Source organism: Chiloscyllium plagiosum, unplaced genomic scaffold, assembly GCF_037043375.1.
Source record: "Chiloscyllium plagiosum isolate Xiang-an unplaced genomic scaffold, Cpla_swu_hap1 HiC_scaffold_14, whole genome shotgun sequence".
Lineage (NCBI taxonomy): Eukaryota > Metazoa > Chordata > Chondrichthyes > Orectolobiformes > Hemiscylliidae > Chiloscyllium > Chiloscyllium plagiosum.
The window spans coordinates 44616656-44636765 of NW_028270152.1; the positions used below are offsets into that span (position 1 = coordinate 44616656).

The 20110-nt window shown below is 40.2% G+C and overlaps 1 protein-coding gene across 1 annotated transcript in view; it reads left to right on the top strand.

The window, feature by feature from the left end:
- The window catches only part of nampt2 (nicotinamide phosphoribosyltransferase 2), a 58799-nt gene that overhangs the window by 19294 nt on the left and 19395 nt on the right, over positions 1-20110 (top strand). The window contains 1 exon segment of the mRNA XM_087994576.1: positions 4210-4244. Coding sequence (XP_087850702.1) covers positions 4210-4244 — 35 coding nt within the window.

Below are 20110 nucleotides of genomic sequence, written 5' to 3' on the forward strand. Positions count from 1 at the left end.
CTTCAAACTGTTGAAAACATTAAGTTCCATTCAGCAACAGTAAAAGCAAAGAAGAAAACAAACAAAACGTTGCATTTGCTTCTGGGAATAAACACAAACCACTTACTTTTTAAACAAAAGCAAATTTATGATCAATAAACAATCACTCATCTATTGGACCTGGATGTCTAGCTTGTCACACCCCATGCCACACCACTCTATCATGCTGAAGGTGATGTTTTTCCTTAGGAGACTGCTGTCACTTTCCCAGCTCTTCAACATCCATCACGTGTACTCTTTCCCTGCTTCTGTTGTACAGAGCAGCGAACTCTTTTCTGTGTGGGTTTTGTGTGACATTGGAAATCTTTACCCCAGACAGTGGTGGAAGCAGGGCTATTGAATGTGTTTAAGGCAAAAGTAGATTTATTAATATAGCATGTAATTAAGCAAGTCATTGGAATTACTTGATTCACTCAGATATAAAGGACTGGTGAATAGATGGAGCTATAAAACTGAGTAGTTAATAAACTTTATCCGCAAAGAAAAGGTGTCACGGGTTCTGTGTAGTAGAAAGTGGTTGCCTAAAGGTGAAGATTGGAAACTGAGTTCATTTCAGACTGAAGGTTGTAACTGATGTTGTTTGGAGAAAAATGGCTGAAATCAAATGCAAAGTTTTAACCGATTCTGTATCTTCATTGAATAAATTTCAGTTTTATAACTTAATCATTCTTGTTTACTGAAGAAGCCTGAATCATGTATTTTTTGGCTGTATGTCTAATACAGAGAAAGCATGTGGTTGACCACATTGGGCACTGTGTAAAGCAAGTATTGAATTGAATTAAATTGAATTGAATGTATTGTTACATGTACCGAGGCACAGTGAAAAGCTTTGTCTTGTGAGCAATGCAGGCAGATCACACAGTTAAGTACGTAAACAGTGGGAAAAACAAAAACACAGGTAGAATTGAATGTTAAGAGTTTGTGAGTCCATTCAGTATTCTAACAACAGTAGAGCAGAAACTGTTGCAAAGCCGGCTGGTGCTTGTGTTCAGGCTTCTGAACCTTCTCCCCGGTGGAAGAGGTTGTAGAAAAACACTGCCAGGGTGGGATGGATCTTTGAGAATGCTGGCGGCCTTTCCTTGACAGCGGGACTGTAGATGGATTCTACACATGGGAGGTTGGCCTTTGTGGTTGTCAGGGCCGAGTTCACCACTCTCTGTAACCGTCTCTGATCTTGAATGGTACAGTTGCCATACCAGGTAGTGATACATGCAGACAGAATGCTCTTGATGGCACACCTATAAAACTTGGCAAGGGTTTTCGCCATCATGCCAAATTTCCTCAGCTGCCTGAGGAAGAAGAGGTGTTGTTGGGCCTTTGTAACCAGTGCATCCACATGAAGAGTTCCAAGAAAGCTTACTGTAGATGACCACTCCCAGGAGCTTGACACTCTCCACTCGTTTCACCTCTGTGCTGTTAATGTATAGCAATGTTATGTTGTGGTCTTTGGAGCTGTGGGATGAGAGAAAGACAGCATTCAGTAAAAATGTAGCTTGTGTCCTCGAAGTGATTTTCCATTGATCATAAAGTTCAGACTTATGAAACACTTTTGAAAAGTTATATCTCAACACTTCCCATGGACCACATTAATTATTCTATCTCACAAAAATGCTTTGCAGTTGATTTCAGCCAGTCTTCTCCATTGTAACTCCAATTACAATCTTCTCCACAAAAAGAACTCTCAGGGCTGAATCTTATGATATTTTGGATAACTGTCATTTTCATTGAGTTTCATGAATGGTTTTGCTTTGTGAGGCTTAGTGAGTCCTCTCACACTATTCTCTCAAACTGCACCCCAATGGTACCCTTTGTTATTTAATGCTGGCCTGATTCCACCATTTATCATAGCTGGAGGTACACATCGCTCTGGGATTTCCAGAATAGGCCCTGATTCTTGTGCCATTTTTAAAATGCCGGTGCCCCCGGTCAAGCAGTGGCTTTCAGGAATTGTCCTGCGTGACTGTACACATTAATCCTGGACATGGCACCTGTTTCCCGGACAGAGACCTGGAGATGTGGATGGGATGGTGCCATTCTTCTTCCCCAGAACTGCCAGAAGAGGACACATCACCTGCCTCTGCCAGTTTGGACAAAGGTAGCCACTTAGATTAGTGTGGTCTTTACTGTTTGGAAAAAACCCAGCAGTGCAAGCAAAAGGTCAATAATTTTCTCCTCTTCACCAGGGTAAGTGCTACCATCTTCATTCTGCTACCTTACATTCGCTCAATCTCTGCTGTATGCATCTCCCACCAAGGCCTATGCTATACCAAAGTCACTGTCTTGCTCTTACCTATCCTGATTCCCCAAACTAACTAATCCTGCATGGTGCCTGTATGCCATACTCACTTATTCAGGACACATCACCATTTTTCCCCTCTGTATCAACACTGCCAGCTGTGCCACACACTTTCATCTAATTCTGTCACACACAATAGTCTCATTCCAGGAGAAAATGGCCACTAACAGGGAAGAAAGGGCCAGACATGGTGCTGGAACGTTCAACATTTGGCTCCTCATCCCCTTTAGACAGGACGTTGGCTCTTGCAGGAGATCCCCAGGACCACTCCTGTGGAGATGCTGAAACATCCATGTCCTGACAACCAAGTAAGAAGCACTGTCCACTGCTGTGCTACTTTCCCATTACCCACACTGTGCATTTAATCTCAACATATCACAATTGGTGCTGCTTGGTTGAGCCATTCTTTCAGATACAAGTGTCATGTTCACGGTGGCTGTGTTTTAGTGAGCTGGCTTGCGAAGATTCCTTTTCTCCACATTTGAGGGAGGAAGAGAGCACAAATGCCTTGGAGGAAGCATTGGCAACACTGCCTCCTACACCTTGTACCAGCTCCAATACTGACATCTTAGTGGGTATTTTATCTAGATTGGAATCGGGAGCAGCTGCTGCTGAGCACATCACTGCCATGTCTCTGCAGCTGGTGGAGGGAGAAGTGCCCCAGACTGCTGGCACTCTGAGGACTGCTATGATGGTAGCGATTTGTGACTTTGTTGAAATACACAAGCAGATACAGGAGCAGACAGATATATCAGGGGCACTAGATAACAATGGCTGCAAGGCTGCTCCAATGCAGTTGGGACCCTGTTGCTTCAGGCATGTGACTGTCCAAGCTTGGACAAGTTGGTGACTGCCACTGGAGGACCACATCTAGTACCTTCCGTATCTGCTTGATATATGCAGTGACCCTGAATGCCATCGCTTTAGCAAGGTGACAGGGGAAAAGGATCTAAGTGCCCCTTCCTCCCAAGGAGACAGGGCAGTGCAAATTGGCATCCAGCCAGAAGTGAAGTCACACAAACATCACCCAGCAGTCTTCTCTTAGTAAACTTCAGAGACGAATGGGCCTTTTATTTGTAAGCTGCCTGCCACCCTCAGCCCTGTGGGAGGTCAAGCTGAGGAGGGTGAACTTGTCTCTGGTATACATGAACTCTCTAGGCACAAATGCCTCTGGGTTTGCCCAACCAAACTTCCAAGGTAAACAGGTTCCACTGTAGGGCAGGCCCCTTCTACCCCAGCTGCAGAACCCGGGTCTGCACTGAGACATATTGGAAGGGAAAGAAAAGAGACAATGTTAGCATGGGTGTCACTGCTTTGTAAAGACATTCTCACTTTAGTAAAGTGATGTTCTGTTCTCTCATTATGTACATCTCATACTGTGTATGCAAGTCTCTATCTAGCTGCAAATGCAACATTGATTGTTATGAACCCATCTACACCCTTATCCTGAGATAATGTTCCATAGACCAAGATGTGCAGTCAGCAGCTTCTCCACCATTTCCAGGCAGTGGGTAAATCTTAGATAATAATGACTTTGGTAACCAGACTCTATCTCTCTAAATGTACAGACATTGCTATTGCATCCCAGATCTGAGAAGGCTTCAATCGTTGTTCTATGTGAAATAGTCAGGGGTTTGGATTGAGAAGTTGAACTATGCACTGTAGGCTTTTGCCTGAGAGTCACAAGGAATGCAATGTATGCAGGTCTGCTTCACCTTCACTCTATGAGTATGTACCAAATGGTATTTTCCTCTGAAGGACCCCACGTTGCACAGACTTGAAGCCCCCTCCCTCACAGAAAGAAGCATTTACCACATCCACTCCAGGTGTTATCACAGCCATTTTCATTTCCATTGTGCCCTTGTGCTTTACAGGATGCTGGGAGGCAACACTGGGCTCTCCTCAGACAGTAAGTTCCAGGCTTTGCTTGGGTGCATTCCTAAGTATAAATATCCCTTTCCTGGTAGCATTTTCTATTACTCCTCTAGATAGCACACCTCCGCATGTCCACATCCAACCAGTCTACATGAGTCTACTGCCACTTGCTCCAGCTCCAGGCAAATCAGTTGGACATGCCAAGTCTGGGAATGCGCTGTTCCCCTGAAAGCCAGGGTGTTGCTCTGGTTGACTACCATCCACCTGTTTTGCATAATGCCTTTCCCTCTAATATTTCAGCCCCCTCCTTATACTGAGTTGCCCTCTTCACAATTGTCATCCTCTCTGCATCCTACCATTTTGACTCAAATCCCAACAATTGAGTTCCAACATGAGGATAGACACACCTCTGGTAATTATAATATACAACAGGAAATGGGAAGAATATGACATAAGGATAAATCCCAGGAATACCTGGGGTATGGTCAACAGTTGTGTTATGCAACTCAAAATATCATTTTGCAATAAATCGTTCCAAATTTTGTATGATGCAGAAAATTTGATAGGACAGATAGTGATATTGTTCAGAAAGAGGGAACCATCCTATTTACAAGAAACTTCAGCCTAGTAATGAATGTTTAATCACAGACTAATGCAACTGCACTGGTTTGTGGATGCACACCAATAGTATGTGAAGTAAATTGATTAAAATGTCACTTTGATCTTTTAAATAATACAGACTGCAGCTTAAGAAACTTGAGTTTTACTTGCTTCAGGTTTAGGGATGACAGTACACACAAATCATTAAAAAGAGTGGTGATTCTGACAAACAAGCTTTGGTAAGCTACTTTATCAGCACAAATATGGTATCAAGTAAAGTACACTTGCTGTAAGAGGGCATTGTGATGGCTCATCGTGAGTATCCTATCTGCAATAGACTTTAACAAAGTTGTAGCAATGATCTTGAAGTTATAGTATAAAGAGAAAAACAAAATCATTTTTCATTTTGTAGACATGGCAACTTGATGTAGTTCCTTGAAGCAGTCTTTCAGTACAATCCAGCAATCTGCTTCCTAAATGACCTGCAAATGGATTGGAGGGGTGGCATGAGGACCCCAACGTGTTGGCAATGACTGGATGCCAGTGTTGGTTGACAAAGGGGCTGGTGCCCTTGGATCATACCCTGTGATGCTGTTGCATGGTGACCAATATAGAGGTTCTTCACAGCCAGCGGTGAGAAATAAAGTCACTAGGTACCCACCCTGACTTTTGTTGAGAATTCTCTTGTTAACTCATGTCCATTTGTTAGATAAAAAGCTGCCTATTAATGACGTGAGGTGTGCAACGAATAAATTCATTAAGAAACTGTAAACCCCTTAAATAGGCAACTGACTGCTGCCTAGGGAGAAACTTGTCTCGACAACAAAAGAGATGCATAAAGATGCAGCGACTTACTCCTGACATTGAGAGAGGGCTTGCTGGACTTCTTGTATGCTTTTCCAACATTTCTTGCCATAGCCCAAGCCCCTATAAGATTCCATCCTCTGTCTTTCTGCCCACAAATCCTGTCATACCTGATGGGTTTGTCTATGTTCAGCATTTTGATTTTATTTCAGAAGAATGCAGCACATGACTATAAAAATGCAATTTGAATTACATTGATGAATTCTGGTTCAATTATTCCACCACCTCACATTGCCATTTCACTTGATGACTACACTTGTTCACGACTCCAAATTTGGATTTCTATAGGAGAAACACTCGTCTAATAATCTTTGCTCACAGATCCTTTCCTTGTTTTTTCAATACAACCTGACATGAATTCATTTGATGGCATTTTCAATCTAGCCATCTCTTTGCAGGTAGAAAAATTGGATATTGTCTGGGCCAATATCAGTTTGTGAACATGGTGATGGAAGGACAGTTGAAAGGAATGTTCTTCAGGTATCTTTTCACCAGCTAAGGATTTTGGTTTTCACTGAGGGACTAATCCAGCTGCTGCACATATTATGCTGTTTCAGTCAATCATGGTTCACCTGTGACTATGTGTTTCTCATGCAGTGTCATGATCTCTATTTTCAATATAGCAAAGACCTCAGCTTACACCTTTGAAACAGATGCAGCATTTACTATTTGTGCTATTTTCTTGGCATGTTCCTAAGTTATATTTGAAATTTTTGATTTGTTATGACTTTTACCTCTCTCTTGACATTATAGTGCTGCCATTATATGCATTGGAAACATAGGATGAACTGCAGGCAAAAAGACTTATTTCTAAGCAACCCTCCTGTTAGAACATAGAAGAATACAGCGCAGTACAGGCCCTTTGGCCCTCGATGTTGCGCCGATCCAAGCCCACCTAACCTATACTAACCCACTATCCTCCATATACCTATCCAATGCCCGCTTAAATGCCCATAAAGAGGGAGAGTCCACCACTGCTACTGGCAGGGCATTCCATGAACTTACGACTCGCTGAGTGAAGAACCTACCCCTAACTTCAGTCCTATATCTACCCCCCCTTAATTTAAAGCTATGCCCCCTTGTAATACCCGACTCCATACGCGGGAAAAGGTTCACACTGTCAACCCTATCTAACCCCCAATCATCTTGTACACCTCAATCAAGTCACCCCTAAACCTTCTTTTCTCTAATGAAAACAGCCCCAAGTGTCTCAGTCTTTCCTCATACGATCTTCCTTCCATACCAGGCAACATCCTGGTAAACCTCCTCTGCACCCGTTCCAGTGCCTCCACATCCTTCCTATAGTATGGCGACCAAAACTGCACACAATATTCCAGATGCAGCTGCACCAGAGTCTTATACAACTGCATCATGACCTCAGGACTCCGGAACTCAATTCCTCTACCAATAAAAGCCAGTACGCCATATGCCTTCCTCACCGCACTATTTACCTGGGTGGCAACTTTCAGAGATCTGTGTACATGGACACCAAGATCCCTCTGCTCATCCACACTACCAAGTATCTGACCATTAGCCCAGTACCCCATCTTTTTGTTATTCTTCCCAAAGTGAATCACCTCACACTTAGCTACATTGAATTCCATTTGCCACCTTTCTGCCCAGCTCTGCAGCTTCTCTATATCCTGCTGTAATCTGCCATATCCTTCCTCACTGTCAACAACTCCTCCGACTTTCGTATCATCCGCAAACTTGCTCACCCAACCTTCTAACCCCTCTTCCAGGTCATTTATAAAAATGACAAACAGCAATGGTCCCAAAACAGATCCTTGCGGAACACCGCTAGTGACGGCACTCCATGAAGAAACTTTGCCATCAACTACTACCCTCTGTCTTCTTCCATCCAGCCAATTCCTAATCCAAACCTCCAACTCACCCTCAATGCCATATCTCTGTATTTTCTGCAGTAGCCTACCATGGGGAACCTTATCAAACACCTTACTAAAATCCATATATACCACATCTACCGCTTTCCCCTCATCAACCTCCTTCGTCACCTTTTCAAAGAATTCAATAAGGTTTGTGAGGCACGACCTGTTGGACAAGTAGAATTGATAACAGTTAGTGGGGTCAACGATTGTCAGATGAAGTTAGGCTCCATTTCACCTTGTGGCCAACGATGTTCCTGAGAATCTGTTTGCAAGATAGTTTGGGGATGCAATCCAGACCTTGGTTTAAACTGTCTATGGACTTGTTTTCCTGTTTGATTTATCAATCCTTCAGAGATATGACTGTCAGTAATGTACATAAAATTAGTAAAGCAGAACTTTTAAAAACATTTTCTCGTGGTAACATCACAGTAAAAAGCTGGATAATTTACGAAAACTCGATCTTGTATATTTTGGGTGCTTCCGTACCAGTATTTGGCTTAACTTTAACAGTGGACAAATAATTGGCAAGATGAGGAGCTGACTTGAAAGAGGAATTGAGACCTGGAGCACATCCGCCGTGATCTTACAGAATGGCAAGGCAGGCTTGATGGGACAAATGCCAACTCCTGTGTTGCCGAGAGTTTTGAAGATGATGGTATATTCCTGCCTTATATGCTTTTCCACTTGCAGCTCACCATCATCCTGTTACCTGACAGATTGAGCCAGCTGCATGTTGTGTGACCACAAACATCTTGCTTCTCACCTTGCTCCAACTTTCCATTCTGAGTTCCTTTTGACATGTAAGAATTATTGGCTGCCCAGCATAGAGCTAATGAAGGGGTTCTGTTACAGCACTGTTGAAGGTCTAATATCTATTATTGGGAAAATACCAGAGCCAATTATTTAGGAAGAATAGCAGTGCATTTAGAAAAGCTTAATGCAACCACACAAAGGTGAAACAGAAATCATGTTTGTTAAATTTGCCAGAGATCTTTGCAGATATAAGTAAGAGTTGATAAAGGGAAATTAGAGATGGTAGATTTAGTTTTCCAAAATACATTCCATAAGGTGCCACATAAAAGGTTATTGCATAAAATAGGACCTCATGTTAATGAGCGTGATATTTTAGCATGGTTTAAGGATTGGTTAACACAAAAAAAGACAACAAGACAATATTAATGGGTCTTTTTAAAGTTAGACTTTAAGTGGATTGCGACAATAATCAATTCTAGAACCTCAATTATTTACCAGTTATATTAATGACTTGGAGAAGGGGCAGAGTGTAATTTATCGATATTAGCTGATGATACAATAGTAGGTGGGAGATCTTTATTAGTGAGGACATAAGGAATCTGCAAAGGAATATAGATAGGTTGAGTGAGTGCGAAAAAGCTGGTAGATGGAGTTTCATGTAGAAAAGTGTGAGATCATGCACTTAGAAAAATCTAAAGGCAGACTATTACTTAAATGGGGAGAAATTCCAAAAAGTGCAACATGGAGGGATCTGGGTGTTCTTCTGTATGAAATACAAAACATTAGCATGCAGGTGCAGCAAGTAGTTAAGAAGGCAAAAAAAAACCATTGCCTTTGTGCTAGTGGGTTGAAATTTAAAAATAAGGAAGTAATTTTACAACTGGGCAGGGTGCTGGTGAGGCCATTGGAGTGCTGTGCACAGTTTTCATTCTTGTGTTGAAGAAAAGATATGCTAGCACTAGATGTAGTTCAAAGGAGACATTCACTAGGCTGATTCCTCTGAGGAAGGGGTTGACTTATCATGAACAGCCAAACAGCTTAGACCTTTATTCATTAGAGTTTGGAAGAATGAGGGATGTCTTACTGAAACATACAAAATTCTGAAGAGTCTTGACATGGTAGATGTTGAGCAGATGTTTCCACTAATGGGGGGACCTCAAACTGGGGATATAATTACAAAATCAATGGACATTCATTTAAAACTGAGATATGAAGGAATTCTTTCTCCCAGATGGTAAAAAATATCTGGAATTCTCTGTCCCAGAGAGTCATGGAGGTGAGATCACTGGAAGTATTTAAAGAGGAAGTAGGTAGATTTTTGAAATATTGAGGAGTCAGAGGAGTTGAGGGCTGTGAAGAGCTGACATGAAAGAGAGTTGAGACTTGGAGCAGATCAGCCATGTTTTTATAGAATGGTGAGACAAGCATGAGGGGATAAATATCCTCTTCCTCTTTCTTATGTTCTTATGATCTGATACCGCCACGATTACTCTGCATGTATCTTAAAGGCTGAAATAGACTGGGAGTCAGCATGGTAAGTCATGCAGGCACAAATGGCTGCAGCCAGGCAACCTGGAGGTAAAAGGTTAGCTCATTCACTGGAGCACAGAGAAGTTCCACTGCAGAGAAAAAGAAGGATCTGCATTCCTGACCACCAGACATCACAAAGCAATCAGAGGAGACAGAACGCCAACTCGCAGAGCATTTCAGGGAACATCTCTGGGTCACATGTATCCAAACACCCCACCATCCTGTGGCTGACCACTTCAACTCCCCCTCCCACTCCACCAAGGACATGCAAGCCGTGGCCCTCCTCCACCATCAAATCCAAGCCACCCTATGACTGGAGGAAGAACGCCTCACCTTCCACCTTGGGACCCTTCAACCACACAGCATCAATATCAACTTCACTAACTTCCAAATCTCCCCTCCCTCCACCTCGTCCCAAATCCAACCCTCCATACCTGTCCATCTTCCTTCCTACCTATCTGCTCCGTCCTCCCCACCGACTTATCACAGTCACCCCCCACCTGCATCAACCTATTGCCTTCCCAGCTACCTGCTCCCCTAAGCCCCAAATCCACCCTCCTATTTATCTCTCAGCCCCCTTCCCCCCCACATATTCCTGATGAAGGACTTATGCCCGAAATGTCAACTCTCCTGCTCCTCAGATGCTGCCTGACCTGCTGTGTTTTTCCAGCGCCACACCTTTCGACTCTTATTTGCCAAGTGGCCTGACTCTTTAAGGAATAGTAATACAGATCCCATCTTATATTTCTGTATATGTTTTCTGAAGTGTGATTGCCAGAACCAACAAAGTCTAAATGAGAATGTATCCTGGCATTGTATCAGCAGATTGACTGCCTGTCATCAGGGAGGAGCTGTATGAAAGGCTTCCTCTGCACCCTGCTCTAGGGAGCAGACTGCATTGGCAGCAGGTGGCAGTGCATTCCCAACAAGATAGCGCAAGGTCTGCATTGTGCCATCTCCAGTGATACTACAGAAATAAAATTTATGTCCATTACCATACTACATACTAACTCCAGCAGGAACTTATTTGGTACATTCCAACTTTGTCCAACTCTTGCTAACATTATTAACAGAACTGCAAAGGCAGATTTAGTAACTTCTTCAGTACCAATGTAAATTACCCTTAATTAGTCTTCATGACAATATACTATCTCATCTTTAACTCACTGTTATGTCCAGAAAAGACAAAAATTAGTTTGTCCATGCAATTGCTCTATTTATAATAAATTTTCAGGAATATTCCCATTTATATTACAAACAGTATATGAGGATATATTGGAAGGCAATTGTTATAATATATTTACTCCTGTCATTGATGTCCACTAGTATCTAATATGGCAATACATACGTTTCAGTTGTATGCCCTTCTGCTTCAGTTTGTTGGAACTGTGAAGACATTATCCAGGAAAAATGTAGACACTACTATCTTGTGAATTAGGAGTTACAAGGCTGTCGCTAGATTTTCTAATGCCACCTAAGAGGTTCTGGAAATGATCTCCAGTCAGACTGTTCTCCAGGTTTTGGAACAGAAGTGACTGAGAGTGTCATTGTTAGTAGCATCAGCCCTGTTTAATGTAAGATGAGGTTCAATGACCCCTCAGTCAATGATCTAAATAGTGAAGGTGAGCACAGCTGTTCATCTCTCCAAATCTCTGTGCAACTCTGCCAAATCATTCTCTGCATGCAATTCCTGCTGAAGAGCATGGAAAATGAGGAAAAATGACTTGTATCTTCAAAGCTCCTGATAAATTGTTTATGGGGGTCTATCATGTGATCACTAATGAAAGTTATGTTAATGATCCATTAAATTCCTTTCAAACCATGCAATCTGTGATAAAGTTGGTGTTTCCTTTGAATCATGTCCATTAGTTTAGGGGTAGATGATGACCTAGTGGTATCATCGTTAGACTATTAATCCAGAGACCCTTATAATGTTCTATGGATCTAGGTTTAAATCCTGCCATGGTATATAGTGGAATTTGAATTCAACAAATATCTGGAATTAGGATTTTAATGATAACCATGAAAAGCCAACTAACATTCTTTAAGGAAGTAAACTTTCATTCTTACCTATTCCTGCCTACATATGACTCCAGACCCACAACAATGTGATTGATTCTTTACTCTGAGCAATTAGGGTTGGGCAATGAATACTATCCGAGCCAGAGAAAGAATACCATTCTTCCAATATCATTGGCCACCACTGTTCTTTATTAAGCGTTACCTACTTTTTTGTGATGATTCCATTCAAAATTTGTAACTTCTATCATAATCACAACCTGGAGTCTCATATCATGATTTCACATCAAAGGCACATCTTGATTTTTGCCAATGTTTGAACAATGAAAGAGTGAAATTCTTGTTTTTTTAAACTTGTTTCAAGATTATGAGGTAAACATTTAATGTCGTATGGAGTAAAGCTGGTAGTATAAATTTGGAATGGAAAATAAAATTACTGTAGTTTGCATAATGTGCAGCTATTGTCACCATCACTCTTCTGTCCAGGCATTGGTTGAAAATCTACTGCTAAAACTGTTCTGAATCTCACCAATTATTACCCCTTTGATGCCTGTATTCCTTCTTCCTCAATCAAATGTCTTTTTCAACTTCCTAGTCTCAAATGGAGCTCCCCTATCTCCTCCATTGTTAGAAGTTACTTCCAAGAAGGTTCTTTACTTCCATGTCAAGCAAGCCCTTCCTTTTATCTCAGTGCATTTCTCTACAATGCCCAAATCCATCCAGTATAACATACTGCTTTCATGTTTAGAAAACAATTCTTACCAAAATAATTCCACGGAGGCCGGTTTTCTATCACCAAGACATCCTTTATTTACACGTGGGAAGTCTTTGACTCTGGCACAGCTTTGTCAGAGTCAACATGCAGAGTGCCTGAATCGCTGGTACTCCTCCTTTTAATCTGTTTGTCAAGGGTCCCTGATTGAATCTAATTAACATCCCAACTGGGGAACTCATATTCTATTAGAACCACAAATGCTGGAGATCACAGCAGGTCAGACAGCATCCATGGAGAGAGAGCAAGTTAACATTTCGAGTCTAGATGACTCTTCATCAGGTCCACCTGACTGACCTTGTTACTATCACTACACTTCGACCTTCTATTCTGCTTCTGGACTGGATACAATAACAATAATAATCCATCACTCTTGATGATATTTTAAATTTTATTCTCTGTGAGTTTAGCAACCAACTCTTTTCCTCTTAGTTTTATATTTGAGTTTTATATGCACTGTATACAGATTTCGCTCTGAAACCTTCTCTCCAGCTGAAGAAATTCTTGGGCCTCTCAGTTTTTCCTTTCTTTTAACTGCGGACTTTAAAAGACCAAATTTCCAATGCACTCACACCTCATTATCCACTGATTTGCTACCCATGGATCTGCACACTCTATTCTGAACTCTTCAGATTAAGTAGTTTTGTGACAAAAATCAGTCTGTTGTTTGCAGATTTGCATTGGTTAATTCTACTCACAATCCACTATCAATGTAACTATTGTTGCAATGAATGATGTGTGAATATATGAATCAACTTCAAAACAATTATAGGAGAATAAAGCTGACAATAATTTGAAGTTGGAATTAGAAACTGCTACCTACCCTGATATATAACACTTTTGCTGTCCATTAGCAAACTTGGGACCTGTGGCTAAGGCAAATGAAACTGGCCAAATCATTTAGCATCTTATTGAGAAAAAGGTCACTTCTCCTATAACTCTCCTCTATTATATCACTATCTGTTGATCAAACAAAGGTTCACTTAGCATGATCCAATTACATTAGTGAGTGCTATATGGCTAAGATCTTCATAGAGCAAGAGAACTTAAGAAAATGTGCAGGTGCTGGTGGGTATGCAGGAAAGGAAGGGGAGGAAAAGCAAATGTGCATCAGCAGTGTTGACTGAAGTTATAGAATAAACTCTACTAAAGATTTGGCTCAAAATATCTAAAATATGGCTGAGTTTTACACTTCCATGTCAAAGTTTAATGAGTGAGCAAACTATAACTACAGTGTTGGCTTGGTCGAGTAAGCTCCAGTTAGCATGGCAACGAGTGCTAGAATAGTGATAATATTTACTGGACTAATAATCCAAAGGCTTGAACCAATAGTCTGGTGACAAGAATTTAAACCTTACTGTGGCAGGTTAATGATAGGGGAAATTACCCTTATTTAATAACCTGAAATACAAAGCTACTCTCACAAGCAATGAACATAAAATAATTGTCATATCTGGTAATTAATGCCCTTCAGGGAAGGAAATCTGGAATCTTGACTGAGTCTGACATACATGTGACTCCAGACAGCAACAGGAATGGCTATTAAGTGCCCTTTAAAATGGCCAAGAAAATTGGTTAATTTTATGAAGCTTTAACAGAAAAGTTGAATAATACAATGTCCATCAGCTCTCCTTTAGGAATTTTGTTAGTAATATCTAAAAAAGAACTCCAACAAATTTGTCAAATATGATTTGCCATTCACATATCCACACTGACAATGTCCAATTAGATAATTATCAACTAGGATTCAATGTATCCCAACTTTTATAATAAATTCTAGCATATGGATATAAGGGTAACCGGTCTGAAAATCCTGGCTTTCTCTCATGTTCCCTTTTTAAATAGTGGGGTGACGTTTACTACCTTCTAATTTGTAGGAATCATTCCAGAAGCTATAGAATCTGTTCAAAGATAATTACTCATGCATTGGCTATTCCTACAGCCACATAGAATCCCTACATGTGGAATCAAGTGATTCAGCTCATCAAGTCCACCCTTTGAAGGGGTTCCCAGCCAGATCCACCTCCCTACCTTATCCCTGTAACCCCACATTTCCCATGGCCAACCCACGTAGCCTGCACATCCCTGGACACTATGGGCAATTTAGCATGGCCAATCCATCTAACCTACACATCCTTGGACTGTGGGAGGAAACTGGAGCACCTGGAGGAAACCCACATAGACATGGGGGGAATGTGCAAACTCCATACAAACAGTCGCCTGAAGGTGGAATCAATTCTTGGCCCCAGACGCTGTGAGGCAACAGTGCTAACTACTGACCAACCCCAAACATCGTTCAGCACTCTGGAATGAAGACTATTAGGTCCTGGGGATTTATCAACTTGCAGCCCCATTAATTTCCCAGCATCAGTTTCTTCTTGCTGGTGCTAATTTCCTTCACTTTCTCATTCTCCCGAATCAGTTGGATCTCTACTTCTGGGAGATTTCTGGTATCTTCCTCAGTGAAAACAGGTACAGCATAATCATTTAGCTTCTCTGCCGTTTCTATATTGCCCATTACAAATTCTCTGGACCCCGTCTTTAATGGACCTTTACTCATTTTAGCAAAATGTTTACTTTGTATATAGCTTATAAGCTTTTACAATCTGTTTATTTTAATAGGTTGCAGTAATATTCAGTGTACCCTTTGTTTATCAATTTTTTTGCTCCTCCTTTACGATATTCCATAAACCTTCCAATTTTCAGATATTACTGAGTTTTTTGACAACTATAAAGGTCTTTTCATTTATTCTTACACAATCCTAAACTTACATTTGTTAGCCACAGCTGATTGACCTTCCTTGAGTTTTTGCATTTTGAACCCATGTATAGTTGTTGTAAATCTTGCAATAGTTTCTTAAAGCCATTCCATTGCCTATGTCCACTTCTTTTGTTTAAGTAATTTCCCAATTTACCTCAGCCCGGTTGTGCCTCATGCACTCATAATTGTCCAATTCACATTTGACATCCTTGCTTCAGAATAAACAACCTCACTTCCAAACATAATGTTTGATAAAGTTTCACATGACAATCTGGCCATCAACATTGAAGTCCACAGATGTAAGGCTGTTTCAGTGATAGGATTTGCAGTTTACACATAATATAAAACTTGACTATTATGAACTGTGAGTGGACTTAGGCTGGACGGGTAGACCCACGGCACCTGAAATTTAATACAAGAAGAAGCAATATAAAATACAAGACACAATTCTAAGGGTTTAGGAACAGTAGAACCTAGGGTGCATAAATCATTAAAGGTGGCAGAGAAATTTCTTTGTATTTAATGAACTGCTGTCTGTCCAAATTGTATACATTAACAGTGTTCCTCTGATCAAATCAAAAACTTAGCAGAATTAACATAATGTGGGAAAATGTGCAGTTTTGTACTTTGGAAGGAAGAATAGAAAAGTTGAATTTTATTTAAATGGAGAAAGTTGCAGTACAGAGGGATTTGGAGAACATCATGCATGAATTATAAAAAAGCTAGTAGCCAAGTAGGGAATAATAGGGAAGGCAAATGGAACTTTGGCCTTTACTTCAAAGGGAATGAAGTATTAAAGTAGGAAGGCAAAGCTATGCAAGGCATCAGTGAAACCATACCTAGAAGATTATGAAGCGTCATAGTCTCCTTATCTAAGGAAGGATATACTAGGAGGCAATCTAAAGTGGGTTCACTGGGTTGATGCTGGATATGGAGGGACTATCTTAGAAGGAGATGTTGCATAGTTTGGGTCTGTACTTTTCAGTGTTTGTGGATGAATGCAGACCTTATTGAAACCATGTAAGATTCTTAGGGTGTTTGTTAGAGTAGGCATGGAGAGACTGTTTCCTCTACTGAGCAATTCTTGGAGCAGAGGGTGAAACCTCAGAGTAAAAGGTGACCCATTTAAGACAGACATGAGGAGGAATATCTTCTCTCAGAGGGTGGTTGATCTGTCAAGTTGAAGCTGGTCTTTTATATTTATTCAAGGCCAAGGTGGACAGATTTCTAATCAGTAGGAAAACCAAGGTTTATATGGATTATACAGAAAAGTGAAGTTGAAGATGATCAGGTCAGGCATGATCTCAATGAATGGTGGAACAGACTCGATGGGCTGAATAGCTGATTTCTGCTTCTACATCATATAATTTAAAGGCTACCTTTTACTGGTACATTTTCAAATGCATTGTGCATGCTTATATTTTACAAAATTTATCAAATAGTTCCTGCTATGCACATTTTTATGCACTCTCAAAACTGTTCAATTTTTGAGTCAGCATTGGTCTTTAACAGATTATATCCGAGTAATTCTCAGGGCTAAAGGAGTTTGTCCCCTCTCTATTGACTGAAGTTTGATGGTACTGCAAGATGTCATTTCCACCTCTTTCTTTTTGCTTAAATAAAGGCAAAATACTGTTGCATGTGGACTTCTCTGTACTGGGCCTGCTGCAATGTTCCAAGGAAGTGCAATGCAAGCTCAAGGAACAACACCTCATTTTTCACCTAGGCACTTTACAGCCTCAATGTTTCAATATTGAGTTCAATAAGTTCAGAATTGAACACGTTATGTCTGTGGATGCTGACAAACACATAGAAACCCAGTAGGTCTGACAACAACTGTGAAGAGAAACAGAGTTCACCTTTCAAGTCTGATTCATTTCACAACTGAAAATGTTGGAAAATAAATTTTGTTTTTACACTATTGACAGAGGCAGCGACCTAGGGCAAAAAAACCCAAAAAGATTGCTAATGGAGAAAGAAAACAAAATGTAGTATGTGCAAAGTAAACAAGACACAAACTAGACAAGGTTGTCAGTGTATTGGGTGGATGATGGGGGGAGCAGAGAATGGAAGAAAAACAGAGTACAGACATAACTTGTCCAATTTCTGAAGTTACTGAATTCAGTAGTGAAACCTTGATGCTGTAAAGTGCCTAGGTGAAAAATGAGGTGTTATTCCTTGAGCTTGCATTTTGATTCCTTGGAACATTGGACCAGACCCAGTACAGAGAAGTTTGCATGCTTTCACGTTAGCCCTTTTACTGCTTGCCTCGCTTGTCTTACCACCTTCAATTTGCTAGTCTTGAGGCTTGTGAATCCATTGTGCGGTTTTTGGTACTTTGGTTCTATCGAGATACTGCCTAAGGTTCAAAAGCAGCAAAATTTAGAAAGATGGAATTTACGGATGAGAATCCTAGAATAGTGGCAAAAACCACAATTAAAACTAATAAATTCACTAAAACATATGCTCTGTCTACTAGATTCGACCTATTTAAATAAATGTCTTAATAAGAATGTACCTATAGCATCTTCTGCATGAATTTAATCAATATTATAAGGTTTCATTCTGTAGACTAAAAACAGTTTTTGTTACATTTATGTATATGAGGAGAAAATGTATGCTTTTCAATACATAAAGTTCAATGTACATCAGTTACTTACCCAGATTACACCCAGAATTTTGACATCAAACTGTGTGTTCACCAACATTATACATCAGATACTGTCTGCAACTCTAGGCTATAATTTCTTTCATCATTAGCATAAGCTATGTTACTCTTGCATAATTTATCTAGCTCATATTTCTGAGAAGCAAATCTATCTTTTGTGGACTAAGTGCTTTTCTTAAACTGAAGTGTCAACATCTAAGAAAATGTTTAAGTTTTCTCCAGTCCTCACCTATCATACATGCTAATATGTATTTGATTTTGATCTTAAAACAAGGAAATCTGAATCCAAAAGTCACTTAGTTATGTCTTGTATATTTTAATATCCTCTACTTTTCATTTTTTTAACTACCAGTGAAATAACAGAACACAGAGTGAAAAGCTTAATACACTAGCTATAAAGTGAAACTCAACCTTCAGAATGCAAGTTTTGCAAAATAATGTGGGTAAATGTATTTACAAATAGAATTATTACTGCAATTTTGTGATACGTATGCATATTATTCTATATTTCCATTAAAAATTGTAATTTGAGCAGAAAGGAGTTGACTTAGTTTTCTTGCCAGATTTTTTTACAATATCCTCTTGAGTTGTCGACCTCACATCTCCCAGTCCAGTAAATTTTGACAAGCATGACACATAATCTCTTAATTTCTTTGCTGATACGTCGAGACACAAGACAGCACCCTAAATGTAAAATTGGGATGAAGTGTAATTAAAAATGTAGAGATTAAGAAAATTACTAAAACAGGATTGATACAGTGGCTTAGTGGTTAGCACTGCTGCCTTGCAGGACCAGGGACCATTGTACGATTCTACTCTCGGGTGACTATCTGTGTGGGGTTTGCACATTCTCCCACATCTGTGTGAGTTTGCTCCAGTTTCTTCCCACAGTCCAAAAATGTGCAGGTTATGTGGATTGGCTGTGGGAAATGCAGGGGGGTGCGGTGTGGGGCCAAGCAGTATGTTCTTCATGGGATGATGGTGACTTGATGGGCCAAATGGCCTGCTTTCACAATGTAGGGATTCTATGATCTTAAGCTTTCATTTTCAATTCAATGCCAGCGAATACATCGGTGTATTTTTGATATGGTTTTCCAGGAACAATTTCAAAGCCAAGAACATTAGAATGTGTTGTTTGCTAAATTGTATTTCTACATTAGTTATCTGGACAATTTAACTAATCTAAATTTAGAAATCATGTTGTTATATTAACAAGTGAACACTGACTAAGCTTTGCTATTTTAGCACTGAAATTTAAATGGAGCGACACCTGTCTAAAGCTTGTGATGGAAAGGATGCCACAAAATTGCACCAAGTACTTTTTAGTCAATATGCCTGATAGTAATTTCCAGCCTGTAATTACTATTAAATTGCTATTGCATTTGGTCGAATTCAAAAATTGTAAAAGTAAAATCTAACAACCACAACACTGAGGAAGCTCAGTTATGTGATGAGAGTAGAAGTTGGAATTGTTCTCCTTAAAGCAGAGAAGGTTAAGGGTTGACCTAATAAAGGTAACCAAAATGATAAGTTCTTAATTAAGATGTTTCTTAATTGCCCTCTTTCCTCAAACAAGTGGATCAATAATCAGAGACAATAGATTAAAAGAAATGGCAGAAGGACAAGGCGGAGAAATTAGAAGGAATATCTTCATATACATGATTTGGAGATGCCGGTGTTGGGCTGGGGTGTACAAAGTTAAAAATCACACAACACCAGGTTATAGTCCAACAGGTTTAATTGGAAGCACATTAGCTTTTGAAGTGCCACTCTTTCATCAGGTGATAGTGGAGGTGATAGTGTCCTCCGCTATCACCTGATGAAGGAGTGTCGCTCCGAAAGCTAGTGTGCTTCCAATTAAACCTATTGGACTATAACCTGGTGTTGTGTATTTTTAACTTCATATAAATGGTTGTTATGATCTGGAAAACACAAACTGAAAGCACAGTGAAGTCGGCTTCTATCTTAATTTTCAAAAGGCAATTAAACATGTTCTTGAAAAGAAGCAATTTACAGGCTTATTGGAAGAAAACGGGAACCTAGA